Source organism: Macrobrachium rosenbergii, chromosome 52, assembly GCF_040412425.1.
Source record: "Macrobrachium rosenbergii isolate ZJJX-2024 chromosome 52, ASM4041242v1, whole genome shotgun sequence".
NCBI classification, from domain to species: domain Eukaryota; kingdom Metazoa; phylum Arthropoda; class Malacostraca; order Decapoda; family Palaemonidae; genus Macrobrachium; species Macrobrachium rosenbergii.
In genome coordinates this window covers 26,583,704-26,606,999 of record NC_089792.1, presented here as the reverse complement: position 1 = coordinate 26,606,999, position 23,296 = coordinate 26,583,704, and the positions used below count along the sequence as shown (strand labels likewise).

Sequence of the window (23,296 nt, the reverse complement as noted above, 5' to 3'; positions counted from 1 at the left end):
CTTCGGAACTTTTCTCTTATCGAGGCATGCCTTACACGCCCTTGTCAGACACTTGATCACCCTTTTACCACCATAGGTGTAGCACCCTCACTTGTCAGATCATCATCTATTAGTGTCTTTTCCCATTTTCACCTTTTTAATTGCCTCCTTACCTCTTGAACAAACACTTCCAAAAGCATTATCAAACTTACAGTAGAGTCTTCCATCCTGCCCCACTTCCATTGTTCTCAGTAAAAAAAGAAACCTCATTGTGCTCACCTCATCAGCCCAAGAATCTTTTCACTTCAGAGATAATTTCTCCACAGTCATCATTTACTGTTATGTCGCTTTTATGCAAATTCGTATTAGGGCTGTGTTCAGCAGGCGCTTTGATTTTATTATTATTTGGTATAATAGTAAAACTGGCACAGTTTTTGAATTTTTTGTCAATTGTTCTTTCCCTATCCTCGGTTGTAAATCGGGATCTAATACACTCATTAAATGAAAGTCCTCAGCTCTTCAATCATTTATTTGCTGAATAAAGAAAGTAGCGCAGTGGAACATTCATTGCTTTGAAAAATAGTTTAAAGTTTTAATTATATGTTCAATAGAGAGAATTCCTTGTAAGTAGTGAAAAGATGACACACATTTTACTTCTGTGGTGCGTTCCTTTTGATACTTGAATTGTAGTCTACATACTACTGGGAGTAAAAGCAAATTTAAATTTTGCCCCTCATCGATTTTTCATAACAAAAGAGAACTGTTATGAAGAATGTTCTAAAGAGTATCTGCAGATATCGCTGTGGAAAACTAAAGCGAAATCAGTCTGACCAGATTTTAGATCAAGAGGAAAACGCGCCGGTACAATCGCAATGAGTCACATTCGTAAAATCATCAAAAGTTTCTTGGCAATAATTAACAGGCTGTCGCAGAACCTGTGTTGGTATCGATCCAAGTCCTGTAAGCCGGCACACGAGTGTAAACTCCTGGTTTTAGTGGATTTGCACATCCTTCGCCGTAACTCACAATGCCAATTTGCACCCAGCGGTTTGGGCACACTTTCACCACGAGGGGTCCTCCACTGTCACCCTGTGAGAAAAAGAGAGAGAGAGAGAGAGAGAGAGAGAGAGAGTGAAAAAAAGGGGTGTTTATTCCATCGTTTAGCATTAAAGATAGCTGTGATATTCAATCCCATTGTGACCACCCCAATTTGAATACAATGAGTTTATTCCCTTCGTTCAGTAAAATGTCACCTTCCAGCTCCTTAACTCACGACTGCTTTTACCTATATTTCTTAAATGGGAAGTAAAACAAAGGTGACATGAATGATTCTCAGTTTCAAGCAGGAAGAACAGCATGAACGATATTTCCCGCAAAAGGCAGAGTGATAAATAACTAGAGCAATAATTCGCGAGAGGGACGATGACAACAGCTCAGATGAGGGAGGTTTTCACAAAGGCAGCTGCTCATGGTAAAGGGCAACTAGAGGTCTCGTGATAGGTGCTGTAAGCAACGCGTTTTGTATCGCTAAAATTAATTTTTCATAACCAAAAATTCTTTATTAGACTCATTTCAAAGACAGTGCAATCGAAAATGCATTGTCGATTTCACTCATTGACAGTGTGATTGTTCATAAACCTTGTCTTGAACAATGTGACATTTTGGTATAAATTTGCTCTCTCAAATCTTTAAATGGATTCACAAGAAATGAGTAAATTAATAAAAGATTGTGAATGGAAATTTCTGAATTTCTGAAGATCGAAGACCGCAAGTGCAGAAAAATTTGAGTTGCAAATAAAGAAAGTATCAAGGCAGTACAAATAACTACTCGTGGAAAAAATCTGGCAAACTTTGAGCCAGTAGTTGTTCCCATAATTCATTTGTTTTCTGATATTAAATTTTCGCTAAAAGTGCAATGAAAGTCTGCACACTGCTAGAACATTCTCGTATACAAACCTGGCAAGAATCTTTGTAAGGCGTCAGTGCGCACAGAACATTGGATGTGTTAGAGGGAAGGCCAGTTAGACTTTGGCACTGAGCAGTCGATATGATGTCGAGGGCCACCTCCTGAAGGTTGCTGGTAGTGCTTCCCTCTGAGCGTTGTGAAATGCAGGGAAAACTGGGATTAGGTAATGCAATTACAAGGTTATTATAAGAACTTATCCTCTATTTTTCTCTATAAAGTTCTGTCTGTGAATATAATTACATATGTTTACACGGAGAGATAGAAACACTATATATATATATATATATATATATATATATATATATATATATATATATATATATATATATATATACCAGCTATATGCCTAGAAAACGTGAACCAAGTGTTGTTGATTACCCCTTCCAAGGGTGGCCTGTGGGGTGGTTCTGTGTGTGTGTGTGTGTGTGAGTGCATCTATGTATGTATGTGTGTCTGTTTAATTATTGTCCCATACAAAACTATAAGACTGGTATCTTATTTTTGGTTTATTAACCACAGGTTAATTGTCGCTCTGCGAAATATGATTCAAACATTATCTTCCTACTCTGGAATGAGTAATGAGTGTGGCAAAATGAATGTTTATGATCAATCTTATGCATCCTCTTATTCCAACTTTTCTTTTACTGCTATTATTATCGTTCCTCTTCTCTCAACCCTTTGTTTCCTTGCTTCTTGTACAAGTGGGCTTAGCTTTGTGGCAGTCGTGTATCTAGTTTACTAACCATGGTTTCCCAAGGTTTGGAATACACTTATGAAATGAAACACCGGGCCGCAAAAGTTAAAAAAGTTAACCCTCACGGTCCAGCACTTTCTCTAGTTAACCTTAACTCATTAGTTATCTCAAACTGTGTCCAGAAAGTTCAATGGACATTTCACCCTGAGGATTTAGCGACGTCTTGTACGTCATCGTTACTTTTAAGATGAAGTTTCTTGCAACCAGTGGCACACGCTACCCCCTGAAACAACGCCCCACCGCTACCCCCAGTATGTGTTCTAGTTTGTTCAGATGCTGGCCGCTTGAAAAGAATCTCATGATCTTGTGACTTTGTAGCTTCAATTATCTAGGATATGCTGGAACACGTAGACCTTGCCTCCCACAGGCCTACCACTTTCAATCAGCCATCAGTTTGTGCTACGGAGTCTTCTGATTTTTTTTTATACTCATTATGAATTTTAGTTTAGCATGTTTATTTCTTACGCTTATGACAGTCTTTTTATAATCAACCGTAATTACGTCTTCGTTCAACAGCCAGCTTTATGAGGCCTTCAGCTAGCAGCTGGTTGTAAATTAGCTAAATGTCGTGGATAGAAGTCATTTGGCAATACTTGGTTGCCTACCAAACAGTTCATAAAAGAGGATGCGTTCAGACGCTCCTTGTTAGATCTCAACTCCATCATTGGGTCTACGATGCGTGAATAATAAATCCTTATAGTTTTTTTATATCTGAATAATCTTTAACTACACTTGTTTTCCTTTGAGCCAAGTAGTAACTTTTCTTATCTTAAACTACAGCATTTGAAAAGAGTAAAATTAATTTCAAAAGAAGAAAATTATGTGGTGGAAAGTCAAAGGTCCCATTTGTTAAGTAAAGAAGAGCGCTAAAAACTCGCAAATTTTTACGAGAATTTCCGCCGTTAGTAAAAAGTAATATGCTGGCTGAAAATTACTACACTGATTGGCTCCAGGGACCAATAAGTTGCTGACGGTTTCCTGTAGCACCTGAAACTGCTGAAAGGAATCTTGAGTTTTCCAAGCTTCGTGTGTTCTAACTGAACTTGGGGTACGTCATCTTTACTCCCCGTGGGAATGGGGGTTGTTCCGTCAGTGTACCTAACACGATGCACTGTAGGTATGAGTAAAGGGTGTTTGCAGCGTCCCTTCGGCCCCTAGCTCCTCCCGCCTTTTAGCCGTTTACCTCCGTTCCCACTTCCTTTCTTCGACTTTGCTGTCCAACCTCGAACTGTTACCTCTTAGCCCGAAAAATGGGGTTTTCTCCCGGTTCCATCTTTAGATCCTTGTCCCCCATCTTTATTTTTACCCGTCGTGTCATTGTTGAGGTGTCCCCGATCCACACACTGCCAAAAGGACACTGGCCTCAGTGACGATAAACATCTGTGAGAATTGCGGATCTAGATCATCACCAGAAACGTTGTCAGTGAGTGGCAGGAAACAGAATGTGACCAGCGTGGAAATTTGATCATTCTTTTCTCTCTCAGGCTGTTGTTAATTCTGATACTGATGTCTTTCTTTAATTTTTTTTTCTAGACTTGAGTACTTTCCTGCTTGGATTTTGAAGGATTTCGGCGGAAATAACATCTAAGAATATCAGCGAGAAATGAAGAATACATTGCGTGGCCGTTGTACTGCCATCCATCTGGTAAACGTAACCATTGGATTTCGTCAAAACTGACAAAATATTTGTCGCCTTTCTAGTTGGCAGAATTGTGATGGCAAATTCATTAACCCCCGGAGATTAGGATCCCTCTGTTCAGAGGTTGCGTTTGGGAAGCAATAGTGAAATTTTGATAAGTAAGTGTTAATTGTACTGTAAATTTCCGGAATGATCATTCATAATTGCAAACTGACATAATTTCTGGCAAGGGAAGAGTGTTGCTAATGTTAGTACCTGAATTTGAATATATTCTAGCCTCTGTTAGTATGCAGTGTAATGGTCTGTTCATTCTTTAATCCTTATCTACCAGCTAATTTAACGCGTATTTTACCAAGCCTTTTCTTTTTCATAGAGCTTATTTGCACCTTATTCTAGTTATGCCTTTTTGGCTGAATTCGTTAAAATGTGATGACAGACATCATGGGTGATAAGGAGCAAGATTTCATTGGCCGTGACGGCCTCCAAACCAAGACACCCCAAGGGCTCCTCTGGGAAAGACTCACGGAAGGCCAGGGCTCCCCATCCAGTCACGACCGCTTTCCCACCGACAGTGATGTCAGATTCCTCGGCCAGGCAGATGGGCTGGATTTTAGGATCGTTTTCGTAGTTGAGGTCACTTGGAAGCTCAATGAGGGCTATGTCGTCATCCTGAAAAAGAGCGATTATTATTCATTCATTGGGATTTACAGAGGGTCGCCGTTTCTGGGACTGATGACTACCAATCCAGAGCCTTGTTTATTTTAATATTTCCCTGGTACAGTCTCTGGCAACTAGTATTTATATCATAAATTCTTATTTCTCTTAGGCGAAGAGCAAATTCTACTGCTTACTGATACAAAAATTAAATGATGCTAACTAGTGATCAACAAGACTAACGAGCCCAGTTCTAATAAAAGTGTTCTTTTCTTCGCGGAAGGATTTTCAGCGCTGCAAAGCATCAGAATTGAATTTCATATTGGATTTTATGTAGCATTTCTAAACTATTCAACTAAGCCATAAAGATCAGTGAATCATTGTCATCGGGAGATTGGATTTAAGAGCGTAAGAAATCTCATTTCCAAGGGATGGGTTAACATAGGTGGAGAATATCAAATGATATGAGTTGACAAAAACTGAAACAAGATTTCATGTGAAGCCGTTAGACATTACTTCTTCGCTCCCACAGTATTCTCTTTTCCCAAATGGTCCCCAAACTGATCCTTTTCGGCGATGAAATAGGAGGAACAAGTATCGTATAGTTTACCTCCCTTGATGGGTCGTAGTTTTGGTGAAGGATAAATCTAGTGGCGGTGACGAATGTGAGTGAGTTCACACTGCTGCTTCCATATCCGACCTGGATGGCGTTCTGCTGGGCTTTGTTCCTGACGGGAGGTTTGGGAATTTAGCTTCTTCTCGTCCACTACATTTCCCCTCATTCAAATATAGTGATTTAGCATTGAAAAACTCCCTGGAGTTTGCTGAGAAACTTAGGAAATATCTCAAATACGTGTCAAATTCTGGATGTCAAGAAACCCTCTCCAAAGAAAATTTAAGGTTTTGAATATATAAGTACTGGCATATATTAACACACATGCACAGGTGTGTGTGTGTGTTGTTTATATATATATATATGTGTGTGTGCATTATTTTCACCTATACACTTTCTCATTTTCTCCTCATATGAGTTGCTCAAGGTGCTGTTACACTTCCCGTCCTCGACAATTATTTTATGATAGGATTCTTGGTCTCATTCACTTATTACCCTAGTAGTGACCCTCCCCGATTGACTGGCTACCGGATACCTATTTCGCCGCTGAAACCAACGCAGACAAATGGGGTTTAACGGAATTTATTTTACTAGCAATTTTATGGCTTTCTCGGGATTCGAAGGCGCCTTCACTTGTTCGAGAGGCCGGTAATAATTGTTTTTTTCCTTAAACCGTTAAGCCGTTTCCTCTAGCAGTGGAGGTTTCATGGAAAAGAGAAGACAACAGTTTCACTTTCTTATTGGTTCATTGGCATATTTATATTATATATAATATATATATATATATATATATATATATATATATATATATATATATATATATATATATATATATATATATATATATATATATATATATATATATATATATATATATATATATATATATATATATATATATATATATATATATATATATATATATATATATATATATATATATATATAATGTAAATATATATATATTACAGACTGTTCTAACAATCTAAAATATAATTTAGCTTGAGGACCAATCTAAAAGCAACAGGAAAAAAAAATTAATGTCATTGTGTTTAGGACTCATACCGAGTATGTCATGACACATTTCCTTCCTCACCTGAGACAGACTTTGCAAACGTGGAAAAAGCAGTAAGGTTTCATATTTCAGTGGCAGAGCGGGTAAGGTACTAATCAAATGTAATGATTATTAAATTGAGTAAGAACCTGTAGCCTGAAAAGTAAGGATACGCAGTTAAACACGCAATTAGTGTCCACATTGAAAATGAATGATTGGGGAGGCAGCAAGACTTTGAGTGCATTCTGTGAAGGGGAATTGTGCAAGGACAGTCATTTTCCCGAGGCTGCTCTTCATAGACCTCATACTTCTACTTAGAAGATGTTGTGGGGCTCTTATTGAGCTTCTAAAGGGGCTTGGTTACTGTCCTGTGATGTTTCGAAGGGAGGAAGGAAACACCATGTAGAAGCAAGTAGGTTCATTGCTGAGTAGTATGTACAAGCAGATCGAGACGGAGAGACATAGTCTCGGAAGAGGACAGGACGATACACTGAGATGCAATGGCCAGAGGCGGGAAAATACAATGTTGCCATGTCCTCGGGTCACTGCCATATTCATAACATAATATTGTAATACAAATCATAGTACATGGGAGGTGTGTTTATTATACATTAGACGCCAGTAATATTCATAATAGGATTACATCATAATGTAATGGATATAAGCATCACAAAGTAAAATAATAGTGAATGTGCAGGCTTACATTTCATTTATCTACACCTCCTCCCCTCACGCTCTTAGTTCCATCTAGAGCGGGCTCTTTCCACTAAGCCTTTGATATCTGCGTGGGACAATTGGAGGTTAGATACTAAGGACTTTTCTGTGTCCGTGCAAGGGGGCCACAGGGATGTGGGGAAGAGGGTCATCACCAGGGGCTGGCACTGAACGTGAAAGCGGCGATTACGCCCACCAAACTCGGCCACTGGGAAGACGCACCTCATAGTCCCTTGATCTGCCACAGCTCATATGGCAGTGGGAAGTCGGATCCTGGATCGCCTGTTTAGCCGGCGATGTTCAGTAACCTGGGGAAGTGGGCGAGCATGCTGGTGATCATGCTGTAGCTTCGCTTGTTCAGCCGGGTGGCTGCACAGCAGTCTGATCCTCAGTTGGCCTGCCGCCTGAAGACTATTGGATGAGCAGATACCTGGTACAGGTGGATAGCCATACAATTTGTGCTGGAAGGCGCGCAACGATGTTGGGGTACTTGATTTCAAGAGGCGCGGTCAAATCCTCACAGTCTATATGACATGAAAGTGTCTTGAGGATCCAGGTGTAATGGATTTCACCTTTGTTCAGCACTTAGTTGGATGTGGGTAGTGTGGTGAAGACATCACATGGTATGTACACCCCAACGTTTTCAAGAAATCCCCTGGAGAAAGCTAGGCTGGTGATGAACTGTGGTCCGGCCATCGGTCCTAGGCGGAGGGGAACACCAACCTCACTCATGGTAGCGACAAAAATCTCATGGTGTTGGAGGCAGTGGTGTCTTTCACTGAACGACAACAGGCCATCCAGAGAGTCGGTCCAGTGACAGCGAAGGATTTTTCCAGCGACGCGTTAAAAGTCAGCTGAGGAAACGGACTCAAAGTGGCCTTGTAGGGTGATCATCATTCAAGAGGGGTTCCTGTTGAAGACTGGGCTGTAACATCTGGCAAGACTCATTAAGGCTCTGGCCGGTACTAGTGATGTCGGAGTCTATGCCTGGCAAAAACAGTCTGTCTAGCACGCCGCTTTTGGGGCTTCCCACACTCGGGTGACTGTCATGAAGACGAGCGAGTGTGGACGAAGGGCAGAAGGAATCACTGAATTCGGGTCCGGGTAAAAGAAAAGAATTCGTCATCAGCTGAGTTATCCCTTAATTTCCCAGAACGGTGCGAGGTAAAGGAATAACGGTTTTGAAGGTCGTTGAAGGTCCTGGTCACAGTTTAGGAAGACGAGTATAAGCATGGTTTTGCTGCGGCTCGGAGTTCTGGAGGATTCTATCAGCATCCTGGGGTGTAAAATCTTCCTCCCGGAGTGACAGCGTTGACAGTTACAATACTCCTTGGGTGTGCTGCGGCATCGGCTGCAAGTGATTTCATCTCTGGGGTGGATGACTGACTGGGGCTCGTGATAAGCATCGGGATGCAGAGCTAACGCCAGCCCGCCCACTGCTGTGGCAAGTGCGCTGAAATCTTCTCCTTTGAGCGTTGGGCGAGGGTTCGACTGCATCGAGGAATAGTGGTTAGAGGTGGGATGAGTGGTGGGTGATCCCGTCATGAGGTAAAATGCTGAAGGCCTGGTATATGGCTTGCGACATAGCGCTTGAACTACAGCTAACATCTCCAGTTCAATGGTGGCATGGCGGGACTCAGCATCTGTGAGGAAGCGGGGCCACACTGTACTGAGCAGAAGTCTGCCATTACCCTACCATGGTCCTGCAGGAGCGTATCCCAATCCCATAGAGGCGGGAGGCATCAGTTTGAAGAACCACTGGCAGGGCTGGGTCGAAGGAGGCTGGGACTGGTGGGCTGACAAGGGCTGTCTTGACTCGGCGAAATGCCTCTACATCGTGGTCTGAGTCAAATAAATGCTCTCTTCGGACTCATCAGTGGCGTGAAGGTTGAGCTGCGTGGCGATATCTGGGGTGAACTCAGCTGGCGATTAACCAACCCAGCGTCGGAGGTCAGTCAGTTAGTGGGGGTGGGGAGGTCGTGGATTGCACATTATCAGGATCAGCTGATATACCCTCTTCTGGAGAGCTGGTATCCACAGAACGACACGCCGGGATGCAGCAATCACAAACTTATCCCCGTTAAGAGTAATCTTGAACTTGCGGCATCTGGTAAGCATCTCTGGATTCGCTGAAGATGAGTGAAGTATCTTTGTCAGAAAAAGAAGTATGTCATCCACCACCTTGGACGCGCAGCACCCTGCATACCTGTAAGGGCTGCGTCACCGCGGAGGCAGAAGGCGTCACCTGTAGCTGCGAAACCCATTGGTCCTCTACAGTGTTTGAATCGGACGTGACGGTGTGATGAATGTTGTCAAGTGTTGATCTTCTTTGGCGAGTTCCATCTGCCAATATCCACATAAGGCATCTGCTGTGGTAAAATACCTTGCCTTTGAATCAACACTGCGGATGGCGGTGAATGGAGTTGGAGAAGGGTGTTTTGGTCGGGAGACTTGGTTGTTGAGCTTGGTGAGGTCAACAGTGATGCGCACACCTGAGGCTTTAGCTACCACGACGAGGGGTGGCACCATTCTGACGGTTCCTCACCGGCAGGTTTGATGATCCCTTGGGCGACCATGGAGTCGAGTTCTTCCTTGACCTGGCTTCGGAAAGCGAAGGGGATCTGACGTGGAGTGTGAACAGCAAAAGGCACTGCACCATCCTTAAGGTGAATCCTCATAGGAGGACCTGTCATTGGTTGGGCAGTTGTCTTGAGATCCTCTTTGGAGACCAGCACGTCCTGGGAATTCTTGTAGAGTATTCTCTACCTCAGCAGGGACGTGGTGGCAGAGAGGGGAAGTTCTTTGCACCTGTTCAAGCATATTTAACTTCAATAATTGGCTTGGGAAGTCAGGGAGGGATGATGGCTAGTTCCAGACAATGACTGTAAGACAACAGTGGCATTGGATGCCATCGAACCTGTATCACGGCAGAACAAGATTTCTTGTTAAGGGCAAGGGTGGCCTGAAGGTGCCCAGAGCAGGTTTCATAAGTGCGAGCCATCTGCAGTTATTGTTACATTCGTAGAGAAAGGCTTCAGATCTGTTCTAGATCTTCAAGAGATCAAGGTGCTGTGATCCAATGTGACGGTGACTGGCGCCTGTATCAGGTAACATCTGAACTGAATGTAGCACCTCCATGGGAAAGAAGTACACAAATGGGTTTGGGGTGACCTGCCAGTAGCTTCCACACGCCGACAGCTGGATTCTCTTAAGGCCTGAGGTCTACTACCACACACCTGAAGTAGGGTGGGGAACTTTGCCACTTGATGGGCCACTCTGTGTTAGCCTTCTTTTTTGACTTGCAGTACTTATCATAATGTATATGATGGCAACTCTACACTGAACAGTGTTTGGCAGGGCATTTCGGAGTCTCTGGCTCAATGTCCTGACGACCGCAGTTTGTGCAATTACTATCAGCTGCTGGGCACTTATCCGAAGAACTGTGTACGTGCACAACTCTCACAGGGGACAGCAGATTTGGGAGCTGGAGCTGAAGCAGAAGTTTTTTGTGTCCTTTCTGTTTCTTGTACGTAGAGATGGCACAGTTGAGAGGGTGGGATGGATAGCAGAAGTTGCCTCCTGGCAGCTTCGATGAGCGCAGGTGCTAACAACCTCCTGCAGTGAGGCTGTGGCATTGAGGGAGATGAGTTTCTGCATTAATTCCTCATCTTTAATTCCCATGAGAATTATCATCTTGAGCTGAGTCTCCTGGCATACTGAAGAATTCCCAGGGCAAATGTCCACTTCCTCGGCAACGTGTTTAAGTCGAACATAAAAATCTGAGAATGTTTCCCTAACTTTCTACAGCTTAAAAGTTCTCTTCGAAGGGCTTTCAATACGTAGGCTCTTCACATGAGCCTGTAGCACATCCAAGACTCTTCACGGTCTTATCTGTATCAGGAGGAATATCCAGGGTGTGTTCCAAGATCCTTTGTGTCTCGAGAGTAAGACACATTCTAAGCTGGAATGAGCCTTCTCGGGAAGTTTGATAAATCGACCATAACCGAGTAATCGACTCCATCGACGCCTTCCATTCACGAAAACTTGAAAACTGGCATCTGCTCGGAAGTGGGCGGTGGGTTCTGGTGATGGCTTGGGGTGGGGCACCAAGAGCTTGTAGATGGTGTAGTAGGAGCTGACGAAGTAGGCGACGACATATCTGGAAGCTGAAGTAGCAGGAACCAGCTCTGCAGTAATGCTGTGAAACGGGCATTATCTCTCCTGTCGACGTCTGTCGTCCCCCTACGTCAGTTCATCTTCCTGGCGTCTTCTGGCATCCTCTTGTAACCGAGTTTGCTCCAAATACTTGATTAAGTGAAGAAAATCGGCTCTGTAGCTGATTGTGATGGGTATAATGGGGAGGGGCTGGCTGATTGCCTTTTATATCCGGTTTGTACTCCTCCACTTAAATAAATTGTCCTCCCACTTCGACAAATTTTCCTCCACTATGAATAAATTTATCCTCCCTTTGTGCTTGTGGGGTACGGTAGATTCCTCTTGAAATAGCGAATGCCCATTGCATATTATAAAGTGAAAGTGCTCCAATGCAGAAAGAAGAAAGAGCGAAAAAATAATGTTTCCTTCTTTAAAATAAAAGTTCTTACAGTATAAAAACGTATCTATGGCAGTGCGGCGGGTGTGTACAGTGATAGCGGTATGGTTACAGGTGTGGGAGGTACGCACTGCTGGTGTGGCTGGCGAGTAGTCAGTGACTGTGACGTCACGCCCACGCCATGTGCATTGCAGTTCAAACTCAGTTACCCGGAAAAGTGGAAGTGGTTGGATGTCGATGTCAATATCATGTACAGCCCTATTCTCACTGTTTCATATGAAATACGGCACAACACTGAGAAAACCACTAAAAACACTAGGGCAACACCGAGAGCACACACACATAACACTTTAAAGGCACTGCACACTGGAGCAGTAGTTATCACTAAATCCATGAGTATCCTAAGATACAATGGCGCGCGTCCGGCCGCCTTCTTAGTTACTTAACTCAAAAAATCACTGGCACATGTTAGTCTCTTATTGAGTCTAAAGGGCTTGTTATGTCCTGTGGATGTCTTTGAAGGAGGAAGGAAACACTCATGTAGAAGCAAGTAGGTTCATTGCTGAGTAGTATGTACAAGCAGACGAGACGGGAGACATACGTCTCGGAAGAGGACAGACGATACACTGAGATCATGAGATGCAATGGCCAGAGGCGGAAATACAATGTTGCCATGTCTCGGGTCACTGCCATATTCATAACATAATATTGTAATACAAAATCATAGTACATGGGAGGTGTGTTTGCTATACATTAGACGCCAGTAATATTCATAATAGATTTACATCATAATGTAATGGATATAAGCATCACAAAGTAAAATAATAGTGAATGTGCAGGCTTACATTTCATTTATCTACAGAAGAGAGTTCCCGAAAGTATGAGCACACGTTACGATTCTTGCAATATTGCTTAGTAATGCCAAGTGGAGGCTTTCTCTCCGCGTCTTGTGATGCCTCGTGACTCATGAAGGTACCACATCGCCCTCAAGTTGGCGCACAAGCCGAATCGTTTGATAGCAGTAAAATTCATTTTCCTTCAGAGCTCAAATGGATATGCATTTTCTCTATATTAAAGGAAAGTCGAAGTCCCCACATGCTTGTCATACTATGATGCAAATTTCTTGAATATATAAAATCAGGCATTGTTTTGGAGCCTTGTCTTGCGGTGCATGTGACGTAACCATAAAAAATCCTGAATGGTATGATTACTGTAAAACTCTTGAGAACAGATAGAAAAAATCAAGGAGAAGTGGCAGGACATCAACACCTGGCTATGCCTTGCTGAATCTAGGCTGGAAGCTGCACAAGAGAAACAATATAGGAAGAAACAAGAGAAGCAGTGGATAAAGAAAGATGAGTAATATTCAATTTTCAAGGAGATGACGAGATACCTGCAAAGAAATTGTGAATGAATTCAACTTGAAGTGAATGAAAAATACGAGTGGTTAGGTTAGGTAGGAAAGGCCCTGCTTTTCCTACCTGCCGGTGAACAAGCACAAAGCACCGAGAGACCAAGGAGGTCAGAATCTACGCCATTGTTGGGGAAATCATGTAGCGAGAAGGAAAAATGGAATATCAGTCAAAATACAAGGCAGCCGAGAAACGCCGAGTAGCGCTTATAACGGGTATCCCTGGTACCAGATATGACGACCCAGAACGAGAAAGGGAAAGAATATGAAATCAGAATTAGAAAGCAGGAAAATAAAGGAGGATGGGACATGAGTGAAGGCAAAACATCCAGGCGGCTATTTTACGGTAAAATGAACAATCAGAGAGTTGTAATTAAGTGTGACAAACTTTAACGATGTAGAAATACCTTAGTGAGCAGCCATATCGGGGAAGATAAAGAGGAACTGAAAGCTATATCTTTTTTCACATCTGCCTGGAGAGGTAATTGAGAATAGAATGGAGCTGAGCGAAAACATCTAGTACCATTGAGAAAATGAACATAAAAAGAACAATTAAGCGAAATGGAGGGACCGAGGGAGCCTCGAAAACAGTAGCGTTTCCTCTTAGAAAGTGAAGAGAAAATCACCTGGACGAGCAGTAGAACCAATTTTAATGTAACCCTTTTGATTATATAAGAAATTGGAATTGGAAGCCTTACTATTCGGCAGGTAAGCTCAAGACTATAGGAGAAATGAGAATCCAACATTATTCGAACCCTACTTGATGCCATCTGTTCAAGCGTCTTTGTCAAATTCTGTAATCCTATATAATCTGCATCGCGTCTGCCATTCAATAAAAATGAGAGCACGTTATCAGTAGCTGTGGGTTCAACGCATCATTCGTGAAGTGGAGTTTAAGGCGGAATAACCGGGAGAAGTTCCAGAGCAGTTCTTACTTACCCTTTGTAAGTCATAGAAGCAGTGAGCAGCTGTGTGAGGATCCATCTTTTCTTGATGATTGACCCTCCGCACTGATAAGTGGAGCCAAGAATGGTCGGCACAACAATGACTTGATAAGGGTATTCGTTTTCGGCAGCAGCTGTCCCGTTAACGATCCTTACGCCAGTTACGATGATCGGCGCCACGCCACAGTCCGCTAATATTACAGAAATATATATATTTTACATATTTTTTATATATATTTATATATATATATATATATATATATATATATATATATATATATATTATATATATATATTATATATATATATAAATAAATAAATATATATATATATATATATATATATATATATATATATATTATATATATATATATATATATATATATATATATATATATATATATATATATATATATATATATATATATATAATATATATATATATATATATATATATATATATATATATATATATATATATACATAAATAAAATGTTGCACAGTTAAAGTAAGATGTATGTAAACTGTCAGATATTTTGTTGTCAAAACAATTTTGAAGAGATATTGGCTTTACGCAAATATCCCTCTTGAAGGCATCAACAAATTCGCTGACTCTGGGGCTTTTCTAATATTCACGGACAGTCATGAGTTGAGTAACTGAAACGCCACCGATGAAGTTGTCGTGATAACGACATAAAGACCAAGACAGTAATTTTTTTTTTTTCATGGGGAACTTATTAGAATTTTATTGGCATCTAATTCTGTTCATATCTTCAGTTTATCTGCTTACTTTACGTGCTTAGGTAGTTAAACATGCTTATATCATCTTCGCTGTATTTAAGCACTGATAAGCACAAATAAGACGCTTGTTTTGTTGGCCTTTCTTACCTCTCGAGCTTTCTGACCATTTCTGGTTAGCAGTAGTGATGAACTTATGAGGGCAAGGGGCTCATTCCCCCACTTGCAGTATATATAGGGATAACTAACGGATCTCAGAATAAAATATGCACTGGGAGAAACGCTGTCTCAACATGAATGCAGTCCTTGGTCGATGGAGTATTTTGACAGGCTGTTGAATGTGGAAGATGAAAGAGTAACCGATCTGAGTGACGCCACTGTATGATGGATTGTTCACCTTTAACTGTGCTTGTAGAAGGAAAGGGAAGGTGTGTGGTCAGAGTCTGATGGAGGAAGTAAGACTGGCGAGGAGGAGGGCGTGTGGATTAAGTGATGTTATGAGGCAGGTACGTGAGAATGTTGTTATGTGAAAAAGCTGCCTGTGGCAAACATGGACCTAGAAAAGCTAATGGTGGAATCCACAGAGAGAAAATGTGAAAGATGATACATTGCGTATGGCATAGGAGACAGGCTGTTAAGAATGGTTAAAAGGTTTAATGATAGAAGCGAAGCGTCTGGCAGGCAACAGATGGGAGTCTGCTGTGAAACTGGGCCAGAAGTAAGGCCATGTAAAAGTCTCTGTGTTCAGTATCTTTAAGGATAGAATGATGCGCGAAGTCAGAGGTAGGCTTTTAGAAGCAGGTGCCAGTTTATGGGACAAGGAAATATATAGTAAATGGAGTTTTAAATAGTTGAAGTTTGCAGATGATATGATCCTGATTGGCGATTGTGAAAAGAAACTGTAGCAAATAGTGGAAGACTGAAAATGTTTGGAAAAGGAGCAAGTTGAGAGTAAATGTGAGGAAGAATGATGTTATGAGGGTAAATGGAAACCAGGAAAATAGTTGATTGTTTTTATTGATGGCGGATGAATGGAAGTGGTTGACTGTATTTGTATTTGGAAGTAGGGATAACAAATGGTAGGGTGAGAGAAGATACCAGTCAGAAAGGTGGAGGGAAGCCGTAAGGCGTGTGTGTGTGTGTGTGTAAAAGATTGAGAAAAGACTTGGAGCGTCTATGGAAGTCAAGGTGGGATTGTATGAAGGGAATGTGGAGTCAACTCGCTTTATGGAAGTGAAGTGTGGATGCTGAACGCGAATGTAGTAAAAAATATGTAGGTGTTGAACTGAACTGCGTGTAATACATGTGTTACAAGAACTGAAAAGGTGAGAAATGTGGAGGTACATAGAGGAAGTTGTAAAATAGTTTGTGAGAGGACGGATGAATTCGTTTTTTGAGATGGTTTGTCATGTAGAAAGAATGAATGACGATAGGGCAGTGAAGGAATGTATTACCTGAAATGTTAGGGCTGGGGAGGAGAGAGAGACCCAGAAAAGGCTGGATAGATAGTTTAAAAGAAGTATTGGAAAGGCAAGAGTACAAGACGAAGGTGATGGTGCAGCCCTCAGTGTAGGTCGTCCAGGATTCAGCTGTTAAGGTATGAATTAGGCAGGGACTATTCCGTTGTTTTTTCTTTGGCTTACCACCCATTAGGAAAAACTGTGTACTGACTGTAAAATTTAGGGTGGATGGAAAGGCTAGAGTTCAAGATACTGAAATAGGAGGACTGTTTTGATGAGTATACAAAATCCATAGACAAAGGTCACTGGGCCTGCTGTGAATGTTTGTTAATGCATGAAGGTAAGACCAGGGAACAAAGCAAAATGCTGTCGGAAAGCGGAAAATATTTGGGATAAATCTGCGTAAATACGCAACAGAGAGAGAAAAAGTTCCACTAATGGAAATGAATAAAGAAAGAAGAGATGATAAGCAAATAGATCCAAGAACAAGCCAGCAAGGGAAGACACACTGTCTGAAGAGAAAACAGTCCTGGGTCAATGGAATGCAGTTGAAGAGTAATTAAATACTGAAAATAGAAGAAAGGTAGGTCTGCACGATGCAAGAGTGGAGGAGATTGGTATCAATTTGAAAATAGTAACTGATGAAGGTGGAATTAAGGCATAAAATGATAAATCATGTAAAGACACCAAGAGTTGATGTAACTGCGAAAGAAATGCGGAGAGTCAGTGGTGAAAGTGTGATTTAGTAGCTAGTCAAGAGGTGTAAAGTAGGCCTATATGGGTGAGTTCCTAGAAAATGGGTGAGAGAACTCATTGTTCTCTCATAACAGATTACAGGTGACAAAGATCACCTTAAGAATTGTTGGAGTATAACACTACCAAAGGAGTATGGTAGAATTTGAATCGAAACGACAAGGTAAGGCAGATAACAAAAGGAGTAATATGGTAAGAGCAGTGTGGTTTTAGACAAGGAAGAAGTTTGTAGTTCAGGTGTTTGTTAGGAAAAAGTTGTATGAGAAGTTTGAAATTATGTAGAAAAAGTTGGTTTTGTACTATTGAGGTGCGGATGGGGGGACAAATAGAGAGTAAATATAATTCTTTATGAGCAAATAAGTTTTATAATGAAAGCAAAGCCTGTGAAAGAATATCTACATGCCAGAGTGATTTGTTTTGGTATTAAAGTGGGTCTTAAATAAAGGTTTGTATTTTGCCCATCACATCACTCGATCCATAAGATCGAGCGATGTGAAAAGTCAAAGAAAGGACAGCAGATGCAGGTGGTCTCTTCAAACAAACAAATCTTAAACACTGATCCTTTACCAAACTTTTTTCAAAGTACTTGCATCTCCACACTTCTCACCATCGCAATTCTTCTTGTGGCACAGATTCGCACTCAGCCTCTCCCATAAAGGAGAACTGCTCAATAGTCCCTTCATACTTTTCAAGTTTTGCTTATGCAAACAGAAATCATGCTGTCCTCTTTGATTTTGCCCGCTCTGTGATTCAATCCTTCTTTCATCCTACCATCATCCCTAACATTCCCTCCCAAATGCCCAAATTAACCCACCTTTTCCATTCTTTGACCATTCATACTAATATTCCTTGTTTCATTTTCCAATTAGCCATATGCTCTCACAATCTAACTTTTTTTTGACGTTCACAGTTAATTTTCTTTTTTCGCAAGCAGCTTCACCCTACTCCATCGGTGTTTGTAACTTTTCTTTGTAATATGGGTCTTTGCATTTTCATCTCATAACCTTTTTACTTTTTCCAAGAATTTCCACTTACATGCTTGTGTTTTCCTTAGCTTACAACACCTCAGTCATAAAAATACCCAGCACCCATGGAGGCAACTGCTTCTCTGCTATCCACTTTAAAATGATGTCAGTCAACCCAATAGTTACATATTCCTAAACAGTCTCTGCATTCATCATTAGATATTTTATATCATTCCATACACACCGTCTTCGTAATCTAAATATTCGGTGTTTTCCCTTGTTCCTCTTACATACTCAGTAAAACATACCATATTCCTTTCCTGGTATGCAAAATAACACCCACTACAAATCTTACAGTCACCTCTATTATCTCTCCTTTATGCAGCGGAACATTTGTCATCTTGTCCATTCCTTTGGAAGTTTTCCTTCAAGGGGGCAAATTCAATATATCCTGGTTAACCACTAGCTCCATCACTTCAGATCCTAGCACCTCCAATTCTCTGTAACCTTTGTTGCTCTTTGACATACTCAATAGACACATCCACGAGCATTCTAGAATTCAGTTCCAACTCTTTCTATCCACCACATTCACTAACTGACATCTGGGTACAATTCTGTTGTTCATAATGACAGTTGTGGTGTTATCCTTGGTAACTGCAGAATGGCACATGTGTAAACTTTGCAGACTTGTGACTAAACAGTGTCTGCAAGCAATCAGGATAGGTTAGAGTTACTTACGGCAGTAAGCTCTTGTAATACTACAAGCTGTCGTCGTTTGATTGACAGTTGTTGTTGCCTGGGCAGTTGTTGTTGACTGGGTAGTTGTTGTTGGCTGGGCAGTTGTTGTTGGCTGGGCAGTTGTTGTTGGCTTGACTGTTGTTGTTGGCTGAGCAGTTGTTGTTGGCTGGGCAGTTGTTGTTGGCTGGGCAGTTGTTGTTGGCTTGACTGTTGTTGTTGGCTGAGCAGTTGTTGTTGGTTGGGCAGTTGTTGTTGGCTTGACTGTTGTTGTTGGCTGGGCAGTTGTTGTTGGATTTGCAGGAGATGTAGTTACTGGTGGTGTAGTTGGAGGCACAGTTGGTGGGTTAGTGGGAGGAACTGTTGGAGGGCTGGTTGGAGGAACTGTTGGTGGGTTAGTTGGAGGGACTGTTGGTGGGTTAGTTGGAGGAACTGTTGGAGGGTTGGTTGGAGGAACTGTTGGTGGGTTGGTTGGAGGAACTGTTGGTGGGTTAGTTGGAGGAACTGTTGGAGGGTTGGTTGGAGGAACTGTTGGTGGGTTAGTTGGAGGAACTGTTGGTGGGTTAGTTGGAGGAACTGTTGGGGGGTTGGTTGGAGGAACTGTTGGTGGGTTAGTTGGAGGAACTGTTGGAGGGTTGGTTGGAGGAACTGTTGGTGGGTTGGTTGGAGGTACAGGTGGGGCAGCAGTTGGAGGTACAGGTGGGGCAGCAGTTGGAGGTACAGGTGGAACAGCAGTTGGAGGTACTGGCGGAGCAGCAGTTGGAGGTACTGGCGGAGCAGCAGTTGGAGGTACTGGTGGAGCAGCAGTTGGAGGCAAATCTGTATTAAGAGGTGAAGCGATCAGCAATGAATTTGACAATATTACTTCTAATTATAACCAAAATGAGCATGATATAGTATTGTCAATACAGATTGATTGATATTCTACAGACATGAACTACTGCTAAATTTGGATGATCCTGTTTTTCTTTCTTTTTGCTAATATACAATATAATGCACATCTTGAAGATACCATCTATTCTACCTATTTACACTGTTTCCCTCTTTTGTTTCTGGATACTGCTTAACTGCCCTGCAACTTTTGAAATTATCTCAAGAGTACTGCAGAGGTAACATGTTATATAGTTTGGTAGTGTGCATTAGTCTACCAACGACAATCCTGTTAAAACTGCCTAAATTCTATTGACCTTTACTCTTCTCAACATCTGACATTTATAACTCTAAGAGCACTTTGACCATCATGTTAGCACTTCGAATATAGTTAGGAAGATTCATGACCAAGTATGTCTGAAAAGGTGTAGTTAATCAAAATGAACAAAATCTAACGATATAAGTAAGTTGGCAAGTCAGTGCTGATAACGGACCACGAAGGCTACAGCATTAATGATAGATACAGGTACCGGATACCAAATAGAAGATGCTTTTTTGAGAATGATAAAAGAATTATTCCGAAGCTAGAGTAAACGACTAAAGATGGCAAACGTCCAATTTTAATGAAAACTCGAAGGAAATAACGAAGACCGTTTTCTGTTGAAATGAGACGTTGAAATTTGGCGAAGAATTTGGAAAAGCGTAATCCAGCGGTTTGCTCGGAACTCGAGTTACTTCCGTCACCATCAACCATAAGTGCAGTGTGCTTTCCTTTCTGCATACTCTGTGCATCAACATTGATATTAAGTACTTACCTGCTATAGATTTTGGAGCCATCACTTACCTCTTGTCTTCCTATTCCTCTATACATATTTGAATGTGTATTTGTATGTGTTTGTGCTAATTATATGTTCTTCAAGAGCTGTGAGTAATACATCTTTCGTAGGAACTTCAAGGCCAAATCTGTAAAGAAAAATAATAAGTAAAGAACATTAGGACCGGAATGACGATACCACTGGACCTTGGTTTGCACGAGCCATACAGGTGTTCTGAAAGAAGTCTGATTCACTTTGTTCTTCATCCCGGTTATTATATGATACTGAACAAAAAGGTGCTTAGCGCTCATTCACTGGTGTGTTTAGGCCTACCTCAATCAGGAAGCTGCTAGTCATCCTCACAGTGCTTCTCACGGTGGTTGTTACATTGGTTCATACATTTCTAGAAATACAATAGTCTCAAATATTTTTCTTGTGCCTGAAGTTCTCTCAAACCTCATTACATTTCTTGTCAAGGTATCATATCTTATGCTTTTCCTAGGTCATCAAGACCACAGTGTGAAGATCCCTGTGCTTCTTTCTCTACTTCTTTATTACCTGGCGTAAAGAGAACAGTCCAACATTTGTAACTCTCCCTTTCATGAAGTTTAGTTGCTGGCTTCCGATACTGACCTGTCTATAATTCTTTCAGTGATTTCCTCTATGGTTCTTGCAACTTTATACAACTCCTTCATTAAAAATCGGTATAAGCTTGCTCTCCCTACATTTCTTAGAGTACAGTTTCCTTTTCTATAATCTTCTTCATGTCACGAATGATAAAGAATAACCTCTCAAAAGAATACTTGAATGTATTTTGATAAATGATGCCAGCTTCGGTGACTTACAAAGTACTGTATCGCAATACTAGTGTTATTCATAAAAAAAAAACTCCTTTTGGAGTCCTTAATTGAAAAGCTAACATCCACACAATGGATTTCATACCTAAATGCCACATAGTTAATGTCTAAAAGAAACAGCTTTACGCTGACCAGCCGTGATGTACCTTGAACCCCTTATCAACCATAAGCAGCAAAATGAGGTAGAGTCATCCTTGGGGTACAGTGTAGTATTGAAGCTTCTCGGCTAATCGCGTAATTGTATTCGGGGAAACCATAAATGGCTGTGTGTTTCGGGGTAATTATGCGCACTCTGTGTCTGTTTGCTCTCTCTAATGGCTTTCAATCTTCATCGCTAAAATACTGTATAGATTGAAAACAGTTTGGGGCTCTGTTTGATGATTCTCGAATGTTACATGGGGTCCCTATACATGCCTGGGTTTGGTGCATCCTACTGGCCGGATGACTTGCAAGAACTTCCTTGCTGTCTTGGAGCACTTTGTCTTGCTCGCTAAGTGCAGCAAGGGCCGCAGAGTATGACACGTAATCGACCATCACGAGTCACATTTTTCAGTAGAAGGAATTAATTTTGCCAAGAAAAATGGAATCGAGACTCTCACCTTGCCACCTCGTGCTCTAATAAGTTACAGCCTCTATAGGTTTCTGTTTTTTATTCTTTCTAGACTTTTCATAACATAGGACTAAACACATGAATGCTCCTTGAGATAAGGCAGCTACACCTACCAATATTAAATTGGGATATAGATAGATAATGTATTCATCCTTTCAATACTTAGGTTTATAATGATGAAGATTTTGCAGGAACCTTTTTTACAGACAGGCCAGATCCTTCTGCTGATCCATCACCTGGCTTTGAAGCCACACAAGAAACCTCAGCACCATTGGCGTCACAAGCAAGCACTTCACAGACATCATCTGAAGTCTCCTTTCGAGATGCAACAGCACAAACAAGCATTGCTCCATCTCTAATCCAGGAAATTTCCATATCAATTGAGGCCCTTTCTTAAAGCTCCAGATAGAGAGGAAACCACGAGAGGAAGAAAAGAGGGAATGCATAAAAAATGAGCTTGAAGAAAAGAAACGTCGAACGAAAGAGCTAAATGCAAAAACTAAAATTATAATTTCCAAGTAATGAAGATTTTGATGAAGAAGACTTAGTATGAGAGAAACGTTTCCTGGAAAAATTGAGGCACTCATCAGAGGACTCGAACAGACTGGTGACACACTTGCTCACTGCGTGGACAAAACGCCAGAGCTCTTGAGCAACATCGATGAGGATGGTGACTTCCCGGTTAATTGTCAAAGGAAATCAAGCAACAGGAAGGAAGACATCTCACATTTTCTCTCAGAATTGATAAAGTTTCTGATCCGGTGCACATTATAATATAAGTATTACCTGAACCATTTTCACAGAGTAATAAATAAGGGCAAAGGTACTACAACTTTGGATTTAGTTTCACTGGATTTAAAAGGCTTTAAAGTCAACCAGCTGGCTGGTTGGACTAGGTCAGTCACATGGAAAAAGAGTAGTTTTAATTTCCATGGTATGAAATTGCATATTGTCTCTCACGAAAAAAACTTCAAGATATATTTTATTTGAAATAGTCAAGAAGAGAACTGTTCATTTTCATTAGGCAAGAGGAGGCTCGTTGGATTAGGTAAATCGCATATAAAAGGCGATTTTGTTTGCCTTATTTAGAACTGCGTAGCTTCTTTTCTCCAGTTTCCATATTTCATTTTCTTTGAGATAAACAAGAACAGGGTCATTTATTTTTGTAAGGGTAAGAGGAGTCGATTTATTTTCTTTAGGCAACAGGAGGGAC

At 41.2% G+C, this 23,296-nt stretch overlaps 2 protein-coding genes across 3 annotated transcripts in view; one reads left to right on the top strand and one right to left on the bottom strand.

Annotated features, from left to right (window-relative positions):
- Window positions 1–23,296, top strand: part of Gcat (Glycine C-acetyltransferase) — a 98,136-nt gene that overhangs the window by 20,551 nt on the left and 54,289 nt on the right. The window lies entirely within an intron of this gene.
- LOC136833829 (uncharacterized) lies at window positions 494–20,638 on the bottom strand. Its single transcript, XM_067096128.1, is given in 12 exon segments — window positions 494–1,068; window positions 1,936–2,072; window positions 4,863–5,007; window positions 5,603–5,720; window positions 8,701–9,016; window positions 9,555–9,716; window positions 9,919–10,111; window positions 13,744–13,809; window positions 14,276–14,308; window positions 14,311–14,471; window positions 18,935–19,798; window positions 20,617–20,638. Coding segments are annotated over 12 exon segments (2,391 nt in total). The 3' UTR covers window positions 494–894.